Consider the following 22,882-nt stretch of genomic DNA (forward strand, 5'->3'; position numbering starts at 1 on the left):
TAAAATATTACACGTCAGCGCCAATCAGTCAAAAACGGTTGAATGGACTAAATTGGTATAATGTAAAAAATATATGACTAAATCGACACAATTATAATAAATTTAGGATTTTTTTTGGTAATTCTCTCCACTCCACGTGAAATTGTACTTCACTAAGGTCCCTCCGGAATTCGGAAACTTAATCGCATGGCTAAACGTGGGCATCTAGGGTAAACATGTTGCATTTCTTTAGACCACGTGAACGCAATTATAAAAACTCGTCTTCCTCATTCTAATTACCAGCCCCTCCATTAGCGGAAAATTAGGGGAAGGAAAAACTTTCCAATTTTAGTAACCGTTCCGAAAGCAAAAGCATGTGAATTGTGGGAATTTCCGAAAAATCCATTTTCATGTTTTTCTTTCGTCCTTTTTCCGGCACATGCTCCCCCGCTCGTGTTCCACGTGCGCTTTTTACATGGCGGCCGATATTTTCTGCTCGTACGTTTCTTTTCGTTCTCTGCTACGTCCAATCGCTTTAACTCCCCCCAACATCACCCCAAAAAAAAAAAAAACCGAAAAAAAAATTTAAAAAAAGGAAAAATATAACTCCAGTATAAATACCGCTACGATCTGTGGCGGCCCTTTTTCTTCGTTGCTCTCTCCTCCTCCTCCTCCTCCTCTTTCTCATTCCAAGCAGTTACGACATTTGTTCTTACATCTTCAATCCGACAAGATCTAGAGTGTGTGAGAGAGAGAGAGAGTGTACCCTTCGCCATTGGTTTGATTAAGGTTTTGCCATGGGGAAGAACTGCAACTTGGATCTTCACCTCCTCTCTTCCATTTCTTCTTCTTCTTCTTCCTCCTCCTCCTCTTACGACGAGAGCTCATCAACGTACGTCCCTTCTCTCTCTCTCTCTCTCTCTCTCTCTCTGGGTTCATCGTCGTTTTTGTTTTGTTTGGTCTGCCTTTTTTTTTTGGTCGGATTTGGTCTGCTTCTTCGTTGGTTATTGAGGACTATTGATGTTGATGTGATTTCTGTGTAATTTGCATGTAAGCTCATGAAGATGCCCATGGTTATGTGAATGCATGCAGGACTCAGCAGTCGCATCTAAATCAGCAACAGCTCGCCATTCTTTACAAGGGGCGAGTCCGTCCCTTCGACTTGACCGAGTTTCAGGTAATCAATCTAAATCTTCCAAATGAAAGCCCATCACAGTGCCCACGTCTCTCAGAAAATTCGAAAGGATCTGCGTGTTGCGTACAGATTCAGGACGTGTTAGATGATGCGTGATGAATTCTCGCACGCGGACTTGATCGTTTTACCGTCACCACGGATGTTCCACGCCAGAACATTCCCTAATCTACAGATTCTATCGAACACCCGGAATCACGATCGTTCTCTCTTTTTCATATAATCCCATTGTGCCTCAGCTGCGTGCGTTTCAGAAGCAGCAAAGATGAGGCGCAATCAGTGATTGTTTGAGTGGAGGAAGAAAGATCGACGCTCATGCATCTTCCCTTTCGGTTTTTGTTGATGTAGGCAAGAGCCATAATTTGGCTTGCAAGTAGAGAAGTGGAATCTTCATCGCCTCCGCCATTGAAGAAGACCCCCCTGTGGAGCCCCTCAGCTTCAGGCCTTTCGATGAAGAGGTCGCTGCAGAGATTCCTCCAGGAAAGAAGGAAGAGGGCTCGAGCTATGTCTCCTTACATTAGCCATTAACCACCCTTTGTTTAATTCATGATGTTTGTACTATTGTCCCCTTGAAAAAAAAGGACGACCAAAGCACTGTTCATTGGTTCTTGTGGGGGAAATTTACCACAAAATATTCGAGATTAAACTAATTGCATGCTTAGTTTCTCATCCTATTCTTGACTGCCATCATTATTCGTTTCTTTCTTTTATCTCCTCCAAGATTTGGGAATGATATGTGTTTGAAATTTCGTGCGAATGCCAAATTTGAATATCGAGGTGGAACAAAAAAATGTGACTACCATATTTAGTGCTTAAATAGCGTAACCTGTTTCATTCCGTTCCGATCGAGTTTTTGTAAATACGCATTTGATAAGTTGGCACCCAATTCTAGTTTGGATCAAGTCGGTTGCTACTTAGACATGGTATACTAATGCATGCTTGATTCATCTCAATTTACCTAGACGACTAGATTTGTGACTTCTGACGTAAGATGTCATATGCTCTAAGAGTTGCGTAACCGGACACACAATCGCTTGCTTCCTGGTGATGACATTGGAAATAGTCTCATAAGGTTATGAGGCAAGTCCATTATGACTTTATGTATGAAAAAAATAATCTCATGGAGTTTCGGCTTCGTTTATTTCACAAAAAATGAATAATTTAAAAAGATCACTTATATCACTCTAAAAAATGAAAAAAAAAAAATATTTTCATTATCCATGAAATTGTTTCGATATAAATTGTTGTCACTAATGAAGACATTTTTTCATTAGTTTATTATTACAAGCGATACAAATGATGATTCTTTTTTTCATATTTCGATGTATGATAATAAAGAGTACATGAGCCTATTTATAGGCTTTACATGATGATTATTTACATTAATAGAATATCACAAAATCAATTACAATGAATCAGAAAGATTCCAGAATATTACAAACGTTTAGAATGTCATAAATAATCTAAATATATCGAACAACAAGATTAACTATTACTATTTTAACTTTGAAATTGGAATGTCGGTTGCAAACGTCGAAAACCCGAACCTCGGTCTACTCGGCCCTGTCGGAATCCGCCCATTTGAGCTGTTTATATTATTGATTGACTGATCACATACTTATTACTTACTGTTAAGATAGCCAGACCATGCCCTTGATGGGCTTATCCTCCCATCCATTATTCCTAACCATCAAATTGAGGGTGCTGATTGGTGGTATGATCGTAATAATGTCGAAAGTGCGGGGTGGGTTTTGTTTTCGACTACCTGGGTTCCGGACGGCCCAAATCAATTGCGGATCTGGGCCTCCTCGGGGCTAGCCCGTTTCAGGATTCGGATCTTCGTTTGTTCCGATGAAAAGCACCGATGAATGATCATCATCGTTCGTAGTCGAAGCCGCGAAAGAAGTGGGAAGCAGAAAGTGGTGCACTGTGCAGGGCACTGTCCGGAGGTATGGAGGAGGAAGAAGATGGGGCGGAGCGACTTCGCCAGCGTAAGCTCGAGGAAGCTCTCGAAGCCAAGTCTCTCCGGCGCATCATCAGTGCCTTTCTCAAGTACACATTCTCTCTCTCTCTCTCTCTCTCTCTCTCTGCTAAATTTCGCGGTATTGTTTCTTCTTTCATGCTTCTTCGAGTACCATTTGGTTTTTCCAGAATTGCGCGATTCAGCGTCTGTGGGTTCATATGAGGAAGGAGCAGATGATTTTGACTTTCACATATGTATGTCTGCGTGACTGTGAGTGCATGTTGATTCGAAGTTAATTTGCTCAAGCGGCAATGGCTGTGGCGAGATATTAACACGTAGGATAATCAAGTTGCTTCTGATTTCGCAAGAATTAGCCTATTGATTGATCTCTCTTTTTGGAATGAAGGGTGCATGGGTAAAAAAAAGAAAAAAACTGTGATTTGACAAAAAAGCATGTGGGAGTACCGGGGTAGTGAAGATGATAGTTCTTAATTAGCTTTTTCGGTGAAAGAGTTCTATAGTTTATTTTCCCATGTTCTGCTATCTAATGGCATTACTGTTATGATTATTGATTGTTTGTAGTTAAACCCGGAGACAGTAGGTTATATCGGTCAACTAGTGGTCTTGGATGTTTATTAGTCGCAACACTGTCGAAAAAACTTGTGGCAGAGCTCTCTTCTGGCTGCTGGCATGCGAAATATTCAGAGCTTTAGTTCTTTTTAGCTTTCCGATGGTGTGATCAGGAAGCTTCACTGATGTTATAGTGGTTATGGAGATTCCCTCGTAGCTTGCTTTCTTGGCACTTCAATTTTTGAGAAGTTGTTTGGCTGTAGCTGCACCGTTTGAGAGTAATATGGGAAATACCTTAGTATAGACAAGTGATAAAAGAAATAGGTTTACTGGTCACTATTCTGACAATTTCGAAACTTCTGTTCATTGCAATGGCCGATTCTATCATTCTCCATAGTCTCTGTCATGAGTTGTTGCTACAGTTGAGCACAGTTTAATTTGGGCATCATTGCATACTGAACCGAACCAAATTTCCTTTTCTTATCTTAGAAATTGGCTTTTCAAAATTTTATGATATATCTATCTCAAAGTAACCAGTTGGGCCAGCAATACAAGTTATACTTCCATCACTGAACTAAGTCTAAATGGGCTTGAAAAGAGGTTAGAAACAAGGGAAAGTTGCTGGAAAGAAGCTATAATGGTGGATTTTGAGGTCAAAACTTCCTCTGCTTCAGATTCAAAGCTAATGTGCACGAGTTTCTATTTCTAGATACATGTCAACAACCTCATCCCTGTCAAGGAAAGACAACGGGAAACACAGGGAGAATAAAATTTTGATTTGGCCTTTGAGTTCATGGAGCAAACTTAAAAACACCCTCTTGAACCAAACTGAACTGAGGTTTGGTTGGGCTTGGTTCTAGTTCAAACTGTTTGTTTGATACCTCGTCTCATATAAAAAATGGTTCATCAGTTCTGCTCCTCTTGCATCCTTTTGTTTTGGCTGAACAAGCTGGTGCAACTTTGTACTGCTGTGATGACACTGCTAGACTTGGTCATTATGTTTCGTCTTTGTCTTTAGAAAATCCATCTCATCCCATCTCCTTAAGTATGCAAATGCATCAAAGCTTAGTTCTGAGCATTGAAGTAATTACTTTCTCATTCACCTAATCATCTCCTGCAGCAATGTCAAATATTCAATTTAGAACCCCAGTCTTATCGCTTTAGGAAGTTATATTTCATCTAGTTTTATCTCTCTCCTTATTTTTTTTGCTGCCTTTTTCATTCAAATTTTGAAGCCTTTTGTTTTAGGTGATACATTTCTTTGTTGGCGTCATGCCAACCATTTTGGTTTTATCTCTATGTACTGCTGACTGTCTTTTATACAGTTATCCAGAAGCCGCAGAGGAAGATGTAAAACGATATGAAAGATCTTTCAGAAAGCTTCCTCCTGCTCATAAGGTACATAATAACTTTTAAGTTAATTATTGTTGATTCTCCAGTTAATAAATGTCGATTCTCCAGTAACATATAGAGAGATTTGACTTTTAAGTTGTGTGTAGCTTTAAATTTTACATTCATGAAGAAAGTGTTCAAGTGCTGGCATGAATTTAGCTTATGCATGAAGCAGAAGAGTGTCATCTTGATGTACTTTTTATTCTGGTCCTCTTGTCAATCGTCTCTCATGGGGCTGAAAGCATACATTTGTAAAGACTATGGACTATTGGTAAAGATTATACTTATTGGTTTGTTATGGGCATAAGCGATATTGGTAGGTGAATTGCTTGAATTTTTTTCTCCCCGCTTAGTTGGACTTTCATCGTACTAATGATTTTTTGTATTCGTAGTGATGCATTGAGAATGTAGTGTGCAGTCTTCTGATTTTGTAATAACTTGCCATTGTTTAAGCTTGACAAGAACTTTTTTAATTTGTATGGGAGAAAAATTGATTGGCCTGTAGTCTGAATAATACACCGTTTGCCCATTTTACTTATATTGAGCGACTCGATAAAATGATGAACCTTAATTCATTAAAGTTCTACAAATTTGCTGATATTCTGTTTCACTAGTTCTACTGTAATTGTTTCACTACTTTACTATGCTTTTGCAGGCATTGCTGTCACACTACCCTCAGAAGTTTCAAAGATTGAGGCAGTGCGTTGCTTCAGCCTGTTTCTTGTGTTGAGTTATTATGCTTTTTATTTTGATATGTTCGGTGTGTAGTTTCAAGGCTCAAAGACCCTGCCCCTTAGTAGTGTCATCCTTCTTCAAGCTCTCTGAGATATTCTTCTCCAAGTAGTCTTTATAGTTCTTTTCAATGTTTCCTAGAGGTCTGCATTTCTTCTTTGTTGTCAATGAGAAAGTATGTCAGTGATATCTGACCTAAATGAGTGTTGTAAGAGGATATAGGGAAGATGAACACTATACACAGGGATTGTGGAATTAATACTAAATCCATTTTAGAATGTGCTAGTCATTCTTTCTTTAGTCAAATTCACTTATCTCAGTGTTGGAACACGATAAATGTTATTCAACATGTCAAATCAACTCTCTCAAGACATGTCAATGGATTCTTTTAAAACATGCCAATTGTGTATTTTGTCAGCCAAACATGTTTAGTTGCCAATATTTATGATTTAGCCATTTTGGCCTTGTCCTTGTGTTTTGTTATTGTCCACTAGATCTCTAGTCTAGCCTTCGAGAATATCCTAGGCAACACACAACGCCAGATTAGATTACCATAACTACAATGACTAAGCCTTTTGACTAAATAAATGTAGGTTAAGCACACTTTATTGTAGATGGTATTCTTTTGATGCTGCTGTGACCTATCTAGTATATTTTCATACGTCAGAAGCATCTACACTTGGCAATTTGGAACTGACTGCTGGCATATGGGTTTTATAGTTTATTTTAGGTGATTAAAATCACAAATGTAGAGATATGATCTCTGCATATGTAGATAGAACTCTTTCTTCATATTGTATAATTTGCTGGTTTATAATGGGCTTCCTAGATAGGAGTGCTTTGCTTGTCTTAATCTTGCACCCAGATATACATAATTTTTCTCCAATTATGTAAAGGAGCCCAATTACCTTTTTGACTTTTGAAATCTGTGCATATAGCATTTGAACTTAGGTTCCACACCACATGTATCTATGTTATAAAGTAAGATATCCATCTGGACTCTTGCTTGTTGCTAACGCATGCCAGAGGTTTTGACAGTTTCTTTGGTTGGTTGTTATGTTCCTGGGGATCTGCTATCTTGGATAAGCTGCATTTTGATTATTAACATAGATAGTTAGATTATTATTAGCATATTTAGAATGTATTATTTGATAGAGTTTCTCAATGGTACAGGTGCATCTCAGCAAATTCGTACTTCATTTTCAGCATGCTTCAGGTATGTTTAAGCTTATCTATGCCATAATTTTCTTACATAAGTTCGTTTTTGATTCTTCTCTCTAATCAAATAATGGATCCTTTTATGCTATTGCTGACCCTGGGAAAGATGAGCCCTTGTGAGGTTATTGAGGTGACTTCCGTTGACCTTAACGGGGTGGGATGAGGGTCTATTGTCTAATTTTTTGTTGGTCAAACTAGTTATTTATGACTTGATATTCTATTAACTATAACTGACTAGGCCCCCCCCCAAAAAAAAAAAAAAAAAAAGGAAAAGAAAATCGATAACCAAAAATACACGTATCAATTCTAATATAGGGCTTTATTATATCACTTTTTTCAAACTCACTGGGTGCTTCGCCTTCCTCGAGGGCTTTCAAACTGCTCCATCTAATCTACAAATCTAGAGCCATGGTGACCTCACATGGGCCAGGCATGTAGAAAAGTCAAGTTACTCCAGCTTACCTGTATCTTTCAAGTTTCTTTGAATATATGAACCCTCAGCCAGATCGGTTCTGCAGTTGATGATTGACAACTGGACTGATGACACCCTTAAGCAGCAGGACCATAAGACTTCTGTAACATCTGGCAGATGGTCTATGGTTCTGAGGTTCTTATGTAGTTCTTGGGTTTTTTAAGCACATTCATCAAATTGATTTTCCAATTTAAGCTCTTCAAATCTTGACTTACCTCAATTCTGGAATGATGAAATTGGTTGAAAGAAATGATTTGAAGTGCTTGAAACTAGTCAACTGCATTCCTCTTTTCGGAAAATCATACATTATGATCTGAACTGTTTCTAATGAATTATGCAAAAGAAGTACTGGTACTGAGCTCTGGGGTGAGTGCTATGATTCTTGAGTGGTTAAGCTTCAACTGAATTTGAGTCTCTTTTGAGACATTGATCATCTACTTGGCACCATTGACTACATATCAATATCTGGCATCATGTTGTGCAATTTGAAGTTTAACCCCTTGCTTTCTTTGCAGGCATTTGAACCCCCAATTGATTTGAGCCAAGAGATTGATATTTGTGAACACTCAGATCATGAAAACATGCAAAATGGTGGCCGCTTCTCGTCAGAGAGGAAAATTTGCTCTAATCAGACTGCCTTGAACAGCGGAAGTTTGTGGTCATCTACATGTGAAGCTGCTTCTGAAGATGGTGACGATGCAAAATGTAAAGCAGAAGAGAAGACTCACAATGAGGTCTCTCAACTATTATGATTAACAGTAATTGTTCTGTCAGCTGTTGTGTGCCGACTTCAATTGCGCTTTCTCATTACAAACTGACCTGACTTATCTAGTTGCACAGCAGGAGCTTGCAAGCAGAGGACACCATGACTCCAGAGCGAGGAGTCCTTGTGGTTGCTCAGAGTTCCAGGAACAGAGAAGAGAAAGTGATGGGAATAGTCTCGCCATCTCCAATAGAGATGTAAGCTCACTAATCACCTTATCCCCTCCAATGGTGCGATTGCAAGGGCCACACAAAGATGGGGAGAAGAAAGAAGCGAAATGCTATCAGGCCTTATGTGTCTGGATCTCTGCCCTTGTTGAATGATAGTGCATCCTGGCATTTGCTTTTCCATAAGAACTTTCAAAGCCTGTGTAGGGTTATGCAAGATGGTTACTTCTTTGTCGCTCATAATTTCAGGTTTCTTCCTCTTCTTGCGACTGGTTAGATCCTTCATTGCAGTTGCATGTCCCTTTGGTCGACATTGATAAGGTATGCTGGAGTTATCATTCTGCTCTTACTTTTACGTTGGTTTGTCGTCTCTTTAAGAGTGGTGGTTTTTTACCCTGGGGTTGCATTGCTTTCTAATGTACATGTATAATTGGAATCGTGCAATTGCTTGGGTTGGGAGCTTAGAATAGAATGTTAAATGGGTTGACTTGGTCGTACTTTCAGTATCTATAAAGCGTGGTTCTTTCTAAATGCCATGGAAGACATGCACTAGAGGCAACGAAGCATGGATGACATGTCCCATATGTAGATTGTGAGTTCTGGATCAATGGTTGGTCCTTAATTGACCAATGGCTGTGGCAAATCAGATTTGTGGGAAGTTCATGTGAAGAGGAGGTTCCTTGATATAGCATCATGAGATTTTATCTATTTGTTACATTGTTATCGTCACTGTCATAACTTCTTCAAGTGCAAGAGCCATATATGCTAAACTTGCAGCATACAAAGTGAATGGAAGATTTCAATTGATGATCAGTAATATCCTACTCTACGAGGGTAGTGTGAATTGGGATTCAGACAGTGTAAATGTCCACTTGCCATGGTTAGAGTGTGTGTTAGAATTCTGCTACTAATGCTTCCTTACGACTAATACTGGTCTCAATGGCCATGACGGGCATCAATGAGTGGCTGGATGTAGCTTAGCCAATGGGCAATCATGTCTAATTAGTCATGTCAATCAGAGATCTTACAGTTGCTGAAAGCTTAGCAGCAGCCCACCCTTGTGCTAATGCTTCTTCTCATAGCATGGTGAAGGTTGTTAGGTCAATTTTACTCTTGGTGTGTGCCCAGATTTTCGGTAGCTTTTAAGTAATTTTTTTTGGTCGAAGCTTTAAGTAATTTAAATACTCGGAAAGATATTATCTTTGTGAGGTACCTTGGTGTATGTATGTCTTGCTTCTTCAAGATGACATCTTGGATTTGTTGTACTTCTTGCTGTTGGATATGCTCTTGAGGTCACTTCTAGCTATTTTTAATGGACTGGAGGGTGGTTTAGTTCGGTGTTCTATATTGAATATTCTTTCAGTTAATTGCTGAATTCGTTCAGTAGATGAATTATTAGTCGGCACCGTATCTAAGGGTGCTTACATTGTGCATCAGCATGATGATGTTGGTGAGGGCGAAGAGATTAGAAATGGCAGCTTGATGTGTGTAACTAGTGATGAAATTACTGCATATCCATGTCGGCTTATCCTTTCAAAATTTTAACAGGTTCGTTGTATAATAAGGAACATAGTTAGAGACTGGGCAGCAGAGGTATCTTGTAATTCGATCTTCTTAGTTTAAATATTGCAAGTCCAATCGTTACTGAACTGTAGTACTTCCCTGTAATGTATTTCTCACATAGGGGCAGAAAGAACGTGATCAATGCTTCAAGCCTATTCTGGAAGAGCTTGATGCCCTTTTCCCCAATCGCTCCGGAGAAAGGTTTTTAGAATTTAGCTTCTTTCTAGTTTATCAGTTTTCTTAAGGCTTTTGAATCTCTTTGACCACATAATAATTAAGAAGTTGATTAATTACTCTCTGGGAGAGATGAACTCATGAGAAAATGCTGACAAGAGAAGAATTTCCTCATACAGCCCTCCTTCTTGTTTAGTTCCTGGGGCTGGACTTGGGCGGTTGGCTTTGGAGATATCATCTCTAGGTATGTCAGGATGTCAGCCCTTGATAGTTTTTTTAGGTTGCTTTTTCCTTTTGCCTTATCCTTCTCTTCTGAGAGACAGGTTTCATAAGTCAGGGAAATGAATTTTCGTACTACATGATGATATGCTCGAGTTTCATTCTAAACCAGTAAGAGTCTTTGTGCAATTTGTGCCAAACTTCCATGCTTTGTTGAGATTAACAAGAGATCTCCTGTTTTGTTAACCTTACTGCTCCAATTTTCTGCTGAAATTATCAGCGCTCAAACTGCTGATGAGTGGACAATATATCCCTGGATCCATAGCAATTGCAATTCACTTTCAGATGGTGACCAACTTCGGCCAGTGTCAATTCCAGATGTCCATCCAGCGAGGTATCACATTTTTGGGCACTTGCTTTTTTTCTGTCGGCTATGGGCTCTAGATGCTAGAGAAAGTTCACTTATGCAATTCTTTTAGGAATTAGATGCATTCTATGAACAGGTGTGGTGTGGCTTGAACTAGATAGTATAACTACTTGACTTTAGGGTCAGAGGAAAAGTTTGTAGGTTCTTACAAGGTGAAAAAGAAGAGCTTGGTTCATTGTCATGAGTAAATATCTGAAAGCTTGTGAACCCCGGAGCATGTCGGGGAAAATTGCCCCTGCTCTAGCATCCTGGGTCTCATGTGATGGTGATAGTTTAGTAGGTTATAGGTTGCTTATACAGATCATCTCATATAGATTATATGCATTAAAAATTTTACCTTGGAGGCCCTTTTTCCGTGGTCAGTTCTCAAGTACCTCTAATCAACATCTCTTCTTTAACCAAAATGTTACTTCTCCACATGGTTCTTCCTGGTTATATTCATGTTGAAATGATGTTATGACGTTAGTCTTTGTTTCTTTGGGATCACTACTTTAAGAATTCTCTGTTCCATAAGTCAAATCAGTAGATGTGAGAACAAATGCATGCGCTGTTTCCTCACTGATAGGACAATGTGATCGAGGTACGAGAGGTCATCCTTCTTCATTCTAGAGGTCTTTGCGAGTGTATCCTTAGCTGCTTACTTGTATATCTAGTTAAATCTTAAGCGTTTTAATTAAGTTGTCAAGTGATTAATAGCCTATCTTATTATTGGTTCTGGGGAACTGTTGGCTCTAGATACAGCTATTAACATAAAGAATATTAGTAGGAATCTGCTTAATATTTGTGTGATGATGGATAAACATTCTCTCAAGGTTTTTATCTCTAGGTAAAACGAGAGTTCTGTCTGATTTGATGTTATAAGAGTTAATCTATGGTTATGATGAGCAGTCACGAAGGCTACTTCTAGCTTTCCCCTCAAGGTACGTGTTGAACAATTCTTTAGGGGTTATACTCTAATTTAGGCTGAATGATTATTGGGATCATTAGCATTTCCGTAGCTGCTTTGAGCAGGCCAGATCATATGAAAAGTGATGACTTCACCCAAGGAGTTTGAAATATGACGTTCATCCTCGTGACATTGTCTACTAACATGAGTGAGGGAAAATGGGAAGGCTGAACTTCAAATACGCATTGTCTGAAAATTTTTCTTAAGCTTGTCAATTTGCACATGTCGAGCGATAATATTTATGTGCCATTATCTTGAAGTTTTGTTTCTATGTAACTGTTTGGAATCAATTTATCCACTGTGGCAAGGATAACTTGATCCACTGAAATGCAATATGTTACAAGTTTGTGGATTTTCTCTACTTCTAGTTCTATGATGGAAATTCCTATACATATCATTTGTTGCCTAATTCTCCTTGTACAGTTATCAATGATTAATTGCACTCTGATATGTGGTAAGTTTCTGAAAGAGCAGAGATAATCTTATAGCTTTGTCCCCCAATTTATCCCCTAATTTGGCTTTTAAATGGAAAAATGTTGTGTTGAATCCTTGGCCATTTAATGTGCAAAGTCCGTCTCATGCTTATCATGGAGTACTTCCTTGGACCAGTGCAGGGATAACAGAAGGATTCTCCATGTGCGGTGGTGATTTTGTTGAGGTTTACAGTGACCCCTGCCAAGTAGGTAGGTGAAACAGAATTGAACTTGGTCCATTTTGTCAATTTATTTATCTGTGTGCTATGATAATGAGATGGGAAATGAACTTGCTCTATGGTTGCATCCTCATCTTCCATTCTATTTGAAGCATGTTGATCTTCCTATTAACTTCACACTGAAAACCTATATGGAACATGCAGGAATTTGGGATTCAGTCGTAACATGCTTTTTTATTGATACGGCGCATAACATTGTCGAATACATTGAAATCATATCGAAAATTCTCAAAGAAGGGGGAGTAAGCTCTTAAATACTTAGGATAAATGACTCCGTTCTTTTTTCCATTTGATCATTTCCTTGGGTCTTCCTATTGGATTTCTAGCTGAATTTCTAAATACGTGAATTGCAGGTGTGGATTAATTTGGGACCTCTTCTATATCACTTCGCTGACATGTGTGGAGAAGATGTAAGTTCTCATTGGTTATCCGAGTTTTAGTGATTTATCACTTGGTCTAAGTGAGGATGGCTCAAAATGTTGGTTCCAGTTTTCCCTTCTCTTTCTTATACTTTTGAACTTCTTCCATCTATGCATTGCAATTGCAGGAGATGTCCATTGAGTTGAGCTTGGAGGATGTAAAAAGGGTTGCTTTGCACTATGGTTTCGTATTTGAGGTAATTCAGGCTGACATTTCACTTGCAACCCTCGAGCATCTATTGTTGCATATAAACTCATCTCTCTTATCTTGAATGCAGAATGAGAAAACCATAGAGACAACCTACACCACAAATCCCAGGGCAATGATGCAAGTGAGCTTTTGAACCCCCCCTGCTTAGATCTTTTCATCTGTTAATATGCGCGGCTAATCTTTCTATGCATTATTTACAACCCTGACAATTTTATGTGGGTAGTATTTGCAACACTGTGAACTTATCTCTTTTATTCTGTTTATATGCAAGAGTACCATTCATATTTATAAATGGCAAGGTTGCTTTTAGCAGTTCAAGATAGTGTCTGTGAACATTACTTGCATTAATATTTATAGCGGAGTTATTCAATGCTAAGCTGCTTATAGTCATAGCTTGCCATTCCTTTCCTCACCAGTCCCATTACTTGCGCCTAGTGCCTCACAAGCTTCCTACATTTGTTTGGATAGCTTTCAATCATTCGTCTAGTTGGACATTTCGCAGGACATGTTTCATGCTAATGGTTCTTCTGTCTATTGCAGAATCGGTATTACGCTGCTTTTTGGACGATGAGAAAGAAATCAGCTGCTGCTAATGCTGTATCATCATGATTTTTCACGTGATTGCAAAAATAAGAGACTTTTCCAATATCTACCGTCAGTGTTACCTCCATTTGAAAGAAGCCGAGCTACTTTGTCTGTCAATCTATGCTCATCTCCCTAAGGACATGGTGTCTGCCATCTGGCTTGAAAGCTTTTCATTTCTGTTTGTTTCTACTTTTATGGACCTGTGACAACAGAGTTTATTAATCCTGTTTCAGAATTCGCTTTGATTTGAAAATCCTTATCTTTTTGGAATTTGGCATGGATACGAAAGGGTAATTCGGCACTAAAGCCAGGATGGCTGTTATGCATTGTTATAGCTTTACTGGTAACTTGGAGAAGTAATTTAAAACGGGAACTACTCTTCAAAAATGGTCTGTGCCCTGACATATAATCCTGGCTGTATGGTAATCGACCGCCGCCTCCTAGTTTGCTGCTATTCATAACATTTATTCTGAAGACGAAAGGTAAAGCCAAACTTAAATTTGACATAAATAACAGCTTTGTGCAAGCAAATACAAATCAGATAAGAGCACAGGAAAGTTCGATGTGCTGAATCGTGTGTCTGAATCAGATATAAACAAATCATGAATATGATGCATGTCGCAGTCTCGTGTTTAACTCATAAATTTCAGAGGGGAAACTGACATGGTACTTAAAAGTTTCAGAGGGAAAGCTCACACAAACTCATTTTTGAATAGGGAGAATTCTGACCATGTCTCCATGTTCAATCCCAGGACACACTTCCTATACTTCCATTGCCAACTATTGTTGGGAAGGAACAACATAGCCGGATGCAAAGCGAGACACTGAACCAAGGACAAATTTGTGCTGACTACAAAGATGTTCATCGGTTGGGAACAGTACATATTTGTAAAAAAGAAAGAAAGGCAGAATAGCACATTAATAGGAGAGTGGTGGGCTGGTTCCCAAGACTACCATGTACATGCTAAACATTCAGTATCCACTACATTTCAACTTTCCTCCTGGACTTTTTCAACATGGAGCAGCAAAATATAGCTCCTCTGAGGAAACAAGGACGCCACTGACCCCCATCAAGAACCTCCCTTCTCAATGCACATTCATCCATACGATCATGGAAACGACATCACTAATCCTGTTTTGATTGAACAGTAAAGGACGAAAAATTAAAAAAAAAAAAAAAAGGAAAAGAAGAAAGAAGGGATAGAGCTGTTTCCTAGGATTTAATACAATCGAGGACTTCATGCTTTTTCTCCCCCAAGCATCCCCTTATCCACATGATTCAGAAACTGAGGGGATCTTCTGAAAAGCAGCTAGATTCTGCAGAAGTTTCTTGATGAAGCCTGCAATTGCCACATTGTGTCTTACTACCCCCTTACAGACTCGGAGTTTGTTTGGCTGCTCCCACCCATGCGTGCATTAAATGCATTCATAGGCATGGATCGTTGAGCAAAGTCCAACAAGAGCTTACGCTGGTTTTCGTCAGTGTGAGGGAGACTAGCACGCAAAAGTTCCACAGGCATTTCCCGGTTTATTGCTCTGGTTGCCTCTGAACCAATGATTTCTGAGCTAACCTGGGTCTGCGTCAAGATTGATTGAGCTATAGTTTCATATTTTGCAAGGCAGTATTTTGTAAGGAGTGCAAAGAACTCATTGAAGGAAGCTTGCCAGAGGGCACGATTGGGCATGCTACAACTGTTTGGGGCATGGGGACCAGTCAAAAGGTCGGTCGCCCTTTCAAGAACAGATTTCAGAATCACAGACGCGCCATCTCCAGCTGCGCTTCCAAGGGGCCGAAGTGGTGGCTGCTCAGATGAACAAACAACAGCAACGAGACATGCGCTCAGCGCACGAAGGTCCATTCCACTGACACACCTTGAAACAGTATTGGCTAAATTCATGGTTGTCTCAGCTGCTTCAGGATCAGAAGGAAGGCCACCATAGAGAAACCTCAAGTGGCGGAAAATGGTCATGCATACAATTCTAGCGAGCTCACTGCCTGGGAAGAGAAGCTGGAGATACCTGGATAGGAGCTTCCTGCCCTTAGGGATGGAAACCAACCGAAGAAAGACAATGTCATCCTTCGGGCCCAGCCCAACTGTGTGTCCACTTTTGCCCAGCGGGTCCACAAGCTGGAGTGATGCAGCTAAACCTTCCAGAAGGATCTGCCGCTTCCGCCTCAACTGGGTCCCACCATCTTGGGGCTGAGTAAACTGCAACAGGCGATCAATGTCATCAACATCAAGGAGGACGCAGAGGCTGTCCTCAATGGTAATTCTGGCAGCAAGCATCGGTTCCTGTTCCAGAGGCTTCTCTACAACCTTCTGCTCAGAGTTGCCATCAGCAGAATTAGGCAGGGAATCAACCTCAAGGAGGGGGCGAGGCCTACGAACAGAAGATAATGGAACCCTCCCAACAGCATCCGCAGTGAGGTGGGACTGCTGTTCTGAAGAACTATTTCGAGATCGAGAAGGGAGTTCTCTAAGATGGGAAGGACAAAAACGCTGCTTCGATCTTGACCCAGAAGATTTATTGGCAAGACGTGCTTGGTGGTAATAATCATCTATGTAAGGATCATTGCTGTGGGTTGCAGCATGCTGCATTTTAAGAATACTTTCAATCTCCTCAGAAGTCATATACTTGGATCTGAACTGTATAGAAATGGTATCACTTTTCTGGCTACTGAGCTCAGATCCTTGATGAGAAAAGCGTACGCTCTGTTTCCCTCTTTGTGATGATTTGGGTCTGTGATCCCTAACATCAGACAACCCTAGCATCATTTTATGCGAAGGTGAAGGATGAGTGCTGTAGAGTGGGGAATGCAGGGCAGCATAATGGGCCAAAGATGACTGAAGGGAATGGTGAAGCCTTTGATGTTGGAGCTGCTGATGAGGTGACATCAGATGTGGGGAAATAAACCCATTTTGATGAGATAATTGTTGCTGTAGCATTATGTTTTTCAAGATTCCAGACTGACTACCATGAAGTACGCCAGCTTGGTTGACCCAGTGGCTTTGTGACCTGTTGCTAAAAGGAAGGCCAGAAGGGGTGAATTGAGGCACATTGTTACCAAATTCAAGCCCATGGGATAAACCAGCAACCTGAAGATTGTTGTTAGATAAAGGAGAGAAGATTGGTGCAGAGAAAGGCAACTGCGATCCAGCAGTTAAAGAGAGCATGTTTGGGTTTCGAGGTGAAGCCTGCTGAGATCTGCTCCCAGGAGGTGGAAATGATGTGAATGCCGATTTAGGCACCAGAATTGGTTCACTTGAGAAGTGATGGAGATGGGGTTGCTGCTGAGGATAGGACGACGTTCTGTACAAAGGCTTTGAGTCCGCATAACGAGGAGAAGGTTGTGACGACCATCTCTTGCCATCTTGAGCATTTTCTGCATCAAATGAATAGGGATCCAACCAGGAGGAAAAGTCTCCATCTTGTGCCCAATCAGTGGCTGATGAACCTAAAAATTCACTTCGATAATTAATGACTTATGAAAACGCAAAACAAAGACAGACTCAATTTCAGGAACATGAGAAACTTAGGAAACCTGTTATTTCATAACATCCAATTGAAGGTACTAGGTATGGCCCTTATCCTATCTCTCCAAACTTACAGAAATGCATGATGCTTCTATAAGAAACAAAGGCCGCAAAAAGACACGCAAAGAATCTGATGGACAGGCAAACTAGGAACTAACTCCAACATGTTACAGGTGTGCATGCAGACATTCACACAGAATCAACATGAACATGCATAACAAATTAGGAAATGTTCAATATAGGAACATACACAAACTAGCAGGACCCACTTCATCTTTCTAGTGCATATAGAAGCTAAGAAAATTACAACCAATAATACAACAAACTTGCAAATGATGATCTCTAGTGACACAATGTGGTCCCTCCAAATTTTCTTCACAAGTTTGCTCAGCAAGCTCGTACACCACAGAATCTGTTGCTCCTCAAATATGAACAAAAGAAACGCCTCTCCAAATGGTATAGAAATTTCCAAGGCACAAATGCTGATGCAGTTGACCAAGGGGTTCTTTTTGTTTATTATCGTTTTTCGATACATTATACCAAATGAGTTACCATCTGTAGTTTTATAATCAAAATACACCCCAGTAGTTCCCTTTACAATGACAAGAAATAAAAAAAGACAAGCAACTTCCACGGAGGACTTGGCATTTACACAAGATTGTTTTCCAACCTCCAATGTTCAGCTATAGGCACAAGTCTATCTGTGCTCGCCACTTCAAGAACCAAGTAAATAGTAATCTGTGCTTAAACTAAACATCAATGGAATTATATATGACATCAATAAGCTGTCTCCACTCCTGTAAGTGGATCTATTTAATTATACGAGAAATAGGTTTTACAGGAGTAGCTAAAAATCATAATACCTAACTCAACTGTATTCACATACATTAAATTAATAGACGTCAGAAAAACTAATATACTAACAGAAATACTCTACCCAAAAGAAAACAAATTTGCTTGAGGAAAAAAAAAATTGTATTAGCTTTTCTAAAATAGTTTATCGAACTTAAAAATAATTTCTGCTCACACAATTAAATCAACAAATTTCCTTCATCCAGTCCTAAATAGTCGGAGTTCACATCACTTTCTGGTGCAGTTGTTGGTGGTCGATATTAGTGCAACCTCTACCATTTGCGAAAAAAAAAAGCAAGAACTCTAGCTTTGCCTTTGTAGTATCACCAGGAAGTGACGACCATGTCTATTCATATTCTCTTCTTATTGTCTTCCCTTTTTTTCATTTAAGATTTATTCAATTAGGCATCAGTTCAATACCCCGTTTCACTAATGCATCATGGGCTTGTTTAGTTGGTTTTGGGCTAGCCCAACACCCCAAACAAAGTGCACCAGACAGCAGAAGCAGCCACCACCAATTCAATGTGAGCCAACTCGCAATCTTGACATATTTAGTGATTTGAAATCGTGATTTCACTGACTCTACCCCTACCAACGATTTTCAGCCGAGTTAACGCAGTTTGCATTATCTGGTTCATAAAAGTATATGACTTTACTTAGCTCACGGATTTAACAAGAGTTAGAGGACTGGTTCTCCTTTTTAAAATGAAAAGACTTGTCACAGTATCATTTGATTGAACCTATTCTTGATCCGTGATACGGGGTACTTGATCCTAGAATGTCGTCCTCGCCTCGACTAAAACTATCTTCTGATTCAGGACATGTGGACTTTGACAAACAAGTGATGACATCTAACTACTTCACGGTTTAAAGTCGCAGCAACATTTTTAACATGGCATTTGGATTATAAGATGAACTTTCGGAAGAAAAAAAAATCCTGGCTCATTCGATTGGCAACAAATGTTTTACTTATTTCTCTGCCTGCAAAGCTCACATATCATCCATGCTTATCGCAATGCCCATCCTTCATAAATTTTCATGCGTAAAGCAAACCTAATGGATTATCCTTGGTTTTTTATCTGAAACAAGTCATCTAAGCTGTTGTGAAAAAGAAAACAAGATGTAAATTGAAAGGTGGCTAATGTTATTCAAGAAGAGAACTTTCCCAGGAAACTTTCCCCAACTTCATTTCTATCTGGAATTTCAATACCATTACTCCACCGAGACTGAATACAATAACTAAACAGAACTCATCAACCAGATTAAGACTAAGAGACCTAGCACAGAACCCAAAAAGATTGCAATCTATAAGCGGTCATCCTGCTTAGTATCATAGAGATCTATAGCAACTCTCAAGGAACACAATCAGAAGAAAGGATGCAGCAGGTGCAAAGGAGAAGCGAATAAAATTTGAATCTTCTTTGCATCACACACCTTCATGTATTGCACTCAAACCAACTGCAGACCCACACCAATTTTTTGCTGAGATGCATGATCTAGCTTCAATATGACCAATGTTATGATAAGACTTATCAAATTAGGGTGCATTCGGTCCTAGTTTAGTTTTACACTTTTGTTTTCACAGAAAATTTTTCACGAGGAACTATGGTCTTCACATTTTCACTTTTTCACAAACTTAATGGATACAATTCTACAATATGCAAACTAACTTCTCAAAAGATGTAGCCAAAACAGTGCCGTGGCTTCTCCTTTCCATGGAGTAATAGAGAACATTATTTCGAGAAAGAAAATAAAAGAGCCGACACAATTTTCAACTATTTTGAAGCGTTGCACTGTTAAAACTTTGCAACACAACATTTTCAGACCAGCAGTACTAGAAGAGAATGTCAAAACATAATAAAACATCTATCCACCATAGACACACGAGGATCGATATAGTCACTGGAAAAGTCTCCAATTTCAATGTGTTTGTAGAAGGATGCTTCGGAAACAACCAAAAAGACAAGTAGGTTACTCACTTTCCCTGGAGAAAGATCCTGATCCTCGATCCCCGATGACACCTGGGTTCCTTGGTCCAGTGACTACTCGGTTCAACTGCCAATGGAACAAAAACTAGTTGAGAAATCAAGAAAGAGGAACTTTAAGTAACAAAAGAATTTTTTAAGACCTAAAAGGCAAGATCCTCATAAAATATATCAGCAAGACCAACCCATCAGATGTACGATGAGATGAATGGAAAAAAGATTAGATCAAGTCATGAAGCAATCTTTAAAGACCACCCCCACTGGTATCTTTCTCATTGCTCATTTCTATGGAGGCAAGACTTCAAAGGGGAGCAATGATGGTCCTATGCCAAAAGTACTTCAAAATCACCACTTGGACTCTAAAAATAATGTTGTGGTGGATCAGGACTTGCGATCAACAACTCACTTCCATATTCTGGACAACAGGGAGGTTTCTCCCTCTCCAATCATGACGAACAATTGAAGATAGAAGGATAAATCATTGTCCAAGAGTGGTAACTGAGGCACTAGAGGCAGGCTTAAAGTTGGCAGGAAGCAAAAACAGGTCTTCGCAATTTGTGACTTGAGATACATTTCCATGTACTTACAGCATTTAAGAATTGAAGGTTAATCTAGAGCAATCCCCACCAAGGAAATTGTTAATAATAAAGCCCAGAGAATTGAAGGTTAATCTAGAGCAATCCCCACCAAGGAAACTGTTAATAATAAGAGTCAAATGGGTAAAACATTATGTAGCACTCGGGAATTTTTTTTTGGGGGGTGGCCTAAGCATTGGAAATATTGCTCAGTTTGAGATCTAATACAAGGATGCTCACTCCTCTCTCTTCACAACCACATCTAACTCACAAAATCACCTTGTAATTCTATTCCATCCAAAAAAAGAAAAGAGAAACTATAACAACTCCCTACCTACTTGTTCAGACTATGAATCGGCATAAAAGGTAATGGTGAGAAATATAATCACAATGAGAGAGAGAGAGAGAGAGAGAGAGAGAGTTAACAGCACCATTTACTTTTTAATTATGACTGCATTGGGTGAACAGCACTTATAAAAAAGGTCCAAGTCTTGAAGTGTTTTAATTGGCTCCATAGAGCTTAAATTATTACCTCAGACAGACACAAGTGAAAAATACAGCAACTCTAGGAACTCAAGTAACGATTTAGAACAGCCATAGAAGGTGTGTGACCTTAGCAAAAGTAGTGGCCAGATCATCCACTTCAGATAGACATGCCAGACCGCCACCCTGGAAAATGAAAATTGAGGCTATAGTTTAAGAGGGGAAAAGTTGCTATAAGCAAGAACAAGTGAAAATTATAAGAAAGGACTTATGTTTGTTCACAGGTAAGGGAACATAGAAGTTTGTTCACAAACCTCTTCTTTATCAAACAAATGATACTCATCATCTGCAGGTCCAAACACGGGGAAGTCTTCTACCCCATCTTCTAGCTCCCCTAATTCCATTTCTTCCACAAGGTTTGGACCAAAAAATGCATATTGGGATGCATCGAAGAGTGTGCCTGAATTACAGTAAACACACAAATTAGAGCTCGTAAATAAAGTGACATCTAAACAGTTTCAAAGCATTGGGCAGGAGTACCATTCGTGATTAGTACTAAGGCAATTCAAACTTACAGAGGAACAGCAGAACTAGTTGCAAGCACAAAAAATAACACTGAAGAGCAATAGCAGCAACCAGACAGGAAAGTTAGCTTAGATAACCTTTGGACAAAACATTCGGGACCGAAAAAAAAAAACCACTTCACAGCCCAATGTGGTTTGGCCTTGATAGCTCGAAAGTAGCTGAGACGGCCACCAAAATGGTACTTAGATAAGTAAATGTTGTAAACATGACTAAACCTTCGCTAATCAACCGTAGGAATCTGCATCTAATTATTAGAAATCGAGATATTTATTATCAGATATCAATCAATTAAAGTCAACCAATTAGCAACAAATGCCCATTATGCCTACTTACAAGATTGCTACGAAGGGTTAACAAACACCAGAGATAGAATTCTCAATTCTTATATGGCCCAAGTATAATAGATAAAAAGTCAGACTCTAACTAAAACATACATAAATCATCCCCAACAATCTTTTTGAAACCGCTCTAAGATGTCCAGCCACATCAAAAGTGGAATCTCATTCCCCCTCGGCAACCGCCACAAGATTCAAGCGCAACAAACCCTAAAACCCCAGCTTCGTACAAATTGAACCTCGTTCAACTTCGCCAGAAGAAATATTCACGACTTCATTCTGCACATCACAGGAAGCTCACCGAAACCGACGAGAACAAAAACGACTCAACAAAAATCTCACTCCTCACCGCGCTCGTCCCCAGCGAAACTTGGAAAAAAAAAAAAAAAGGGCGCCATCTTACCAAAAAAGGGAAAAAACCAATAATTGAAGCTCAAACGAGGCCAAATCTCAGGGAAACGAACCTGAGGAGCTATCTCGGGATTCCTTCGAATCCTTCGAGTGGGATCTCTCCATATGTGGGGCGAACAACCAAGCTCCGTAACCCTAGAACCTCTAGGGCAGGAGGAGAAGCAGCAACACTGAGAGAGCCGGGGCCGTAGCGAGCATGACAGCTAGCCGAACGAAAACGAACCTAGGGAGCTAGCTCAGCCTATATTCTGCAGAATGAGCGCGAACAGGGATCGCTAGGGTTTCGGAGCTCCTCGCTCCCGATTACTGAAACTGGAAGAGAAGATGGAAATCAAATCTCTCTCCGAGAGGAGATCGAGAGAGAGAGAGACGTCTAGGAGAAAGTTTTTTGTATTTGTTTTCTCGAGTCACCACCA

At 39.7% G+C, this 22,882-nt stretch overlaps 3 protein-coding genes across 6 annotated transcripts; 2 read left to right on the top strand and 1 right to left on the bottom strand.

Annotated features, from left to right (window-relative positions):
- Nucleotides 1-609: 609 nt before the first annotated feature.
- On the top strand, nucleotides 610-1,821 carry LOC115752484 (protein TIFY 5A). The gene is made up of 3 exons (XM_030690688.2): nucleotides 610-871; nucleotides 1,072-1,156; nucleotides 1,520-1,821. The coding sequence occupies exons 1-3, from the start codon at nucleotides 777-779 to the stop codon at nucleotides 1,697-1,699; spliced, it is 360 nt and encodes a 119-aa protein (XP_030546548.1). The 5' UTR covers nucleotides 610-776; the 3' UTR covers nucleotides 1,700-1,821.
- A 1,225-nt stretch (nucleotides 1,822-3,046) lies between these two features.
- On the top strand, nucleotides 3,047-13,970 carry LOC115752496 (carnosine N-methyltransferase-like). Of its 3 annotated transcripts, none has more exons than XM_048283148.1 (18): nucleotides 3,048-3,223; nucleotides 5,030-5,102; nucleotides 5,752-5,795; nucleotides 7,002-7,044; nucleotides 8,034-8,252; nucleotides 8,359-8,478; nucleotides 8,698-8,769; nucleotides 9,997-10,041; nucleotides 10,133-10,212; nucleotides 10,365-10,429; nucleotides 10,509-10,575; nucleotides 10,685-10,798; nucleotides 12,387-12,460; nucleotides 12,634-12,731; nucleotides 12,843-12,899; nucleotides 13,037-13,105; nucleotides 13,187-13,240; nucleotides 13,660-13,970. In XM_048283148.1, the coding sequence occupies exons 1-18, from the start codon at nucleotides 3,123-3,125 to the stop codon at nucleotides 13,726-13,728; spliced, it is 1,464 nt and encodes a 487-aa protein (XP_048139105.1). In that variant the 5' UTR covers nucleotides 3,048-3,122; the 3' UTR covers nucleotides 13,729-13,970. The 3 variants fall into 3 exon arrangements, with proteins under 3 accessions (XP_048139106.1, XP_048139105.1, XP_030546565.1); XM_030690705.2 differs by having other exon boundaries at nucleotides 8,362-8,478; XM_048283149.1 differs by lacking the exon at nucleotides 10,509-10,575 and having other exon boundaries at nucleotides 3,047-3,223; nucleotides 12,392-12,460.
- A 559-nt stretch (nucleotides 13,971-14,529) lies between these two features.
- LOC115752499 (protein PAT1 homolog 1-like) lies at nucleotides 14,530-22,870 on the bottom strand. 2 transcript variants are annotated; one of them, XM_030690710.2, is made up of 5 exons: nucleotides 22,520-22,870; nucleotides 21,450-21,595; nucleotides 21,265-21,321; nucleotides 20,072-20,147; nucleotides 14,530-17,161 (listed from the first exon to the last, which is right to left on the bottom strand). In XM_030690710.2, the coding sequence occupies exons 1-5, from the start codon at nucleotides 22,569-22,571 to the stop codon at nucleotides 15,069-15,071; spliced, it is 2,424 nt and encodes an 807-aa protein (XP_030546570.1). In that variant the 5' UTR covers nucleotides 22,572-22,870; the 3' UTR covers nucleotides 14,530-15,068. The 2 variants fall into 2 exon arrangements, with proteins under 2 accessions (XP_030546570.1, XP_030546569.1); XM_030690709.2 differs by having other exon boundaries at nucleotides 21,450-21,590; nucleotides 22,515-22,869.
- Nucleotides 22,871-22,882: the final 12 nt, after the last annotated feature.

The sequence above is a fragment of the Rhodamnia argentea genome, chromosome 7 (genome assembly GCF_020921035.1).
Source record: "Rhodamnia argentea isolate NSW1041297 chromosome 7, ASM2092103v1, whole genome shotgun sequence".
NCBI lineage: Eukaryota > Viridiplantae > Streptophyta > Magnoliopsida > Myrtales > Myrtaceae > Rhodamnia > Rhodamnia argentea.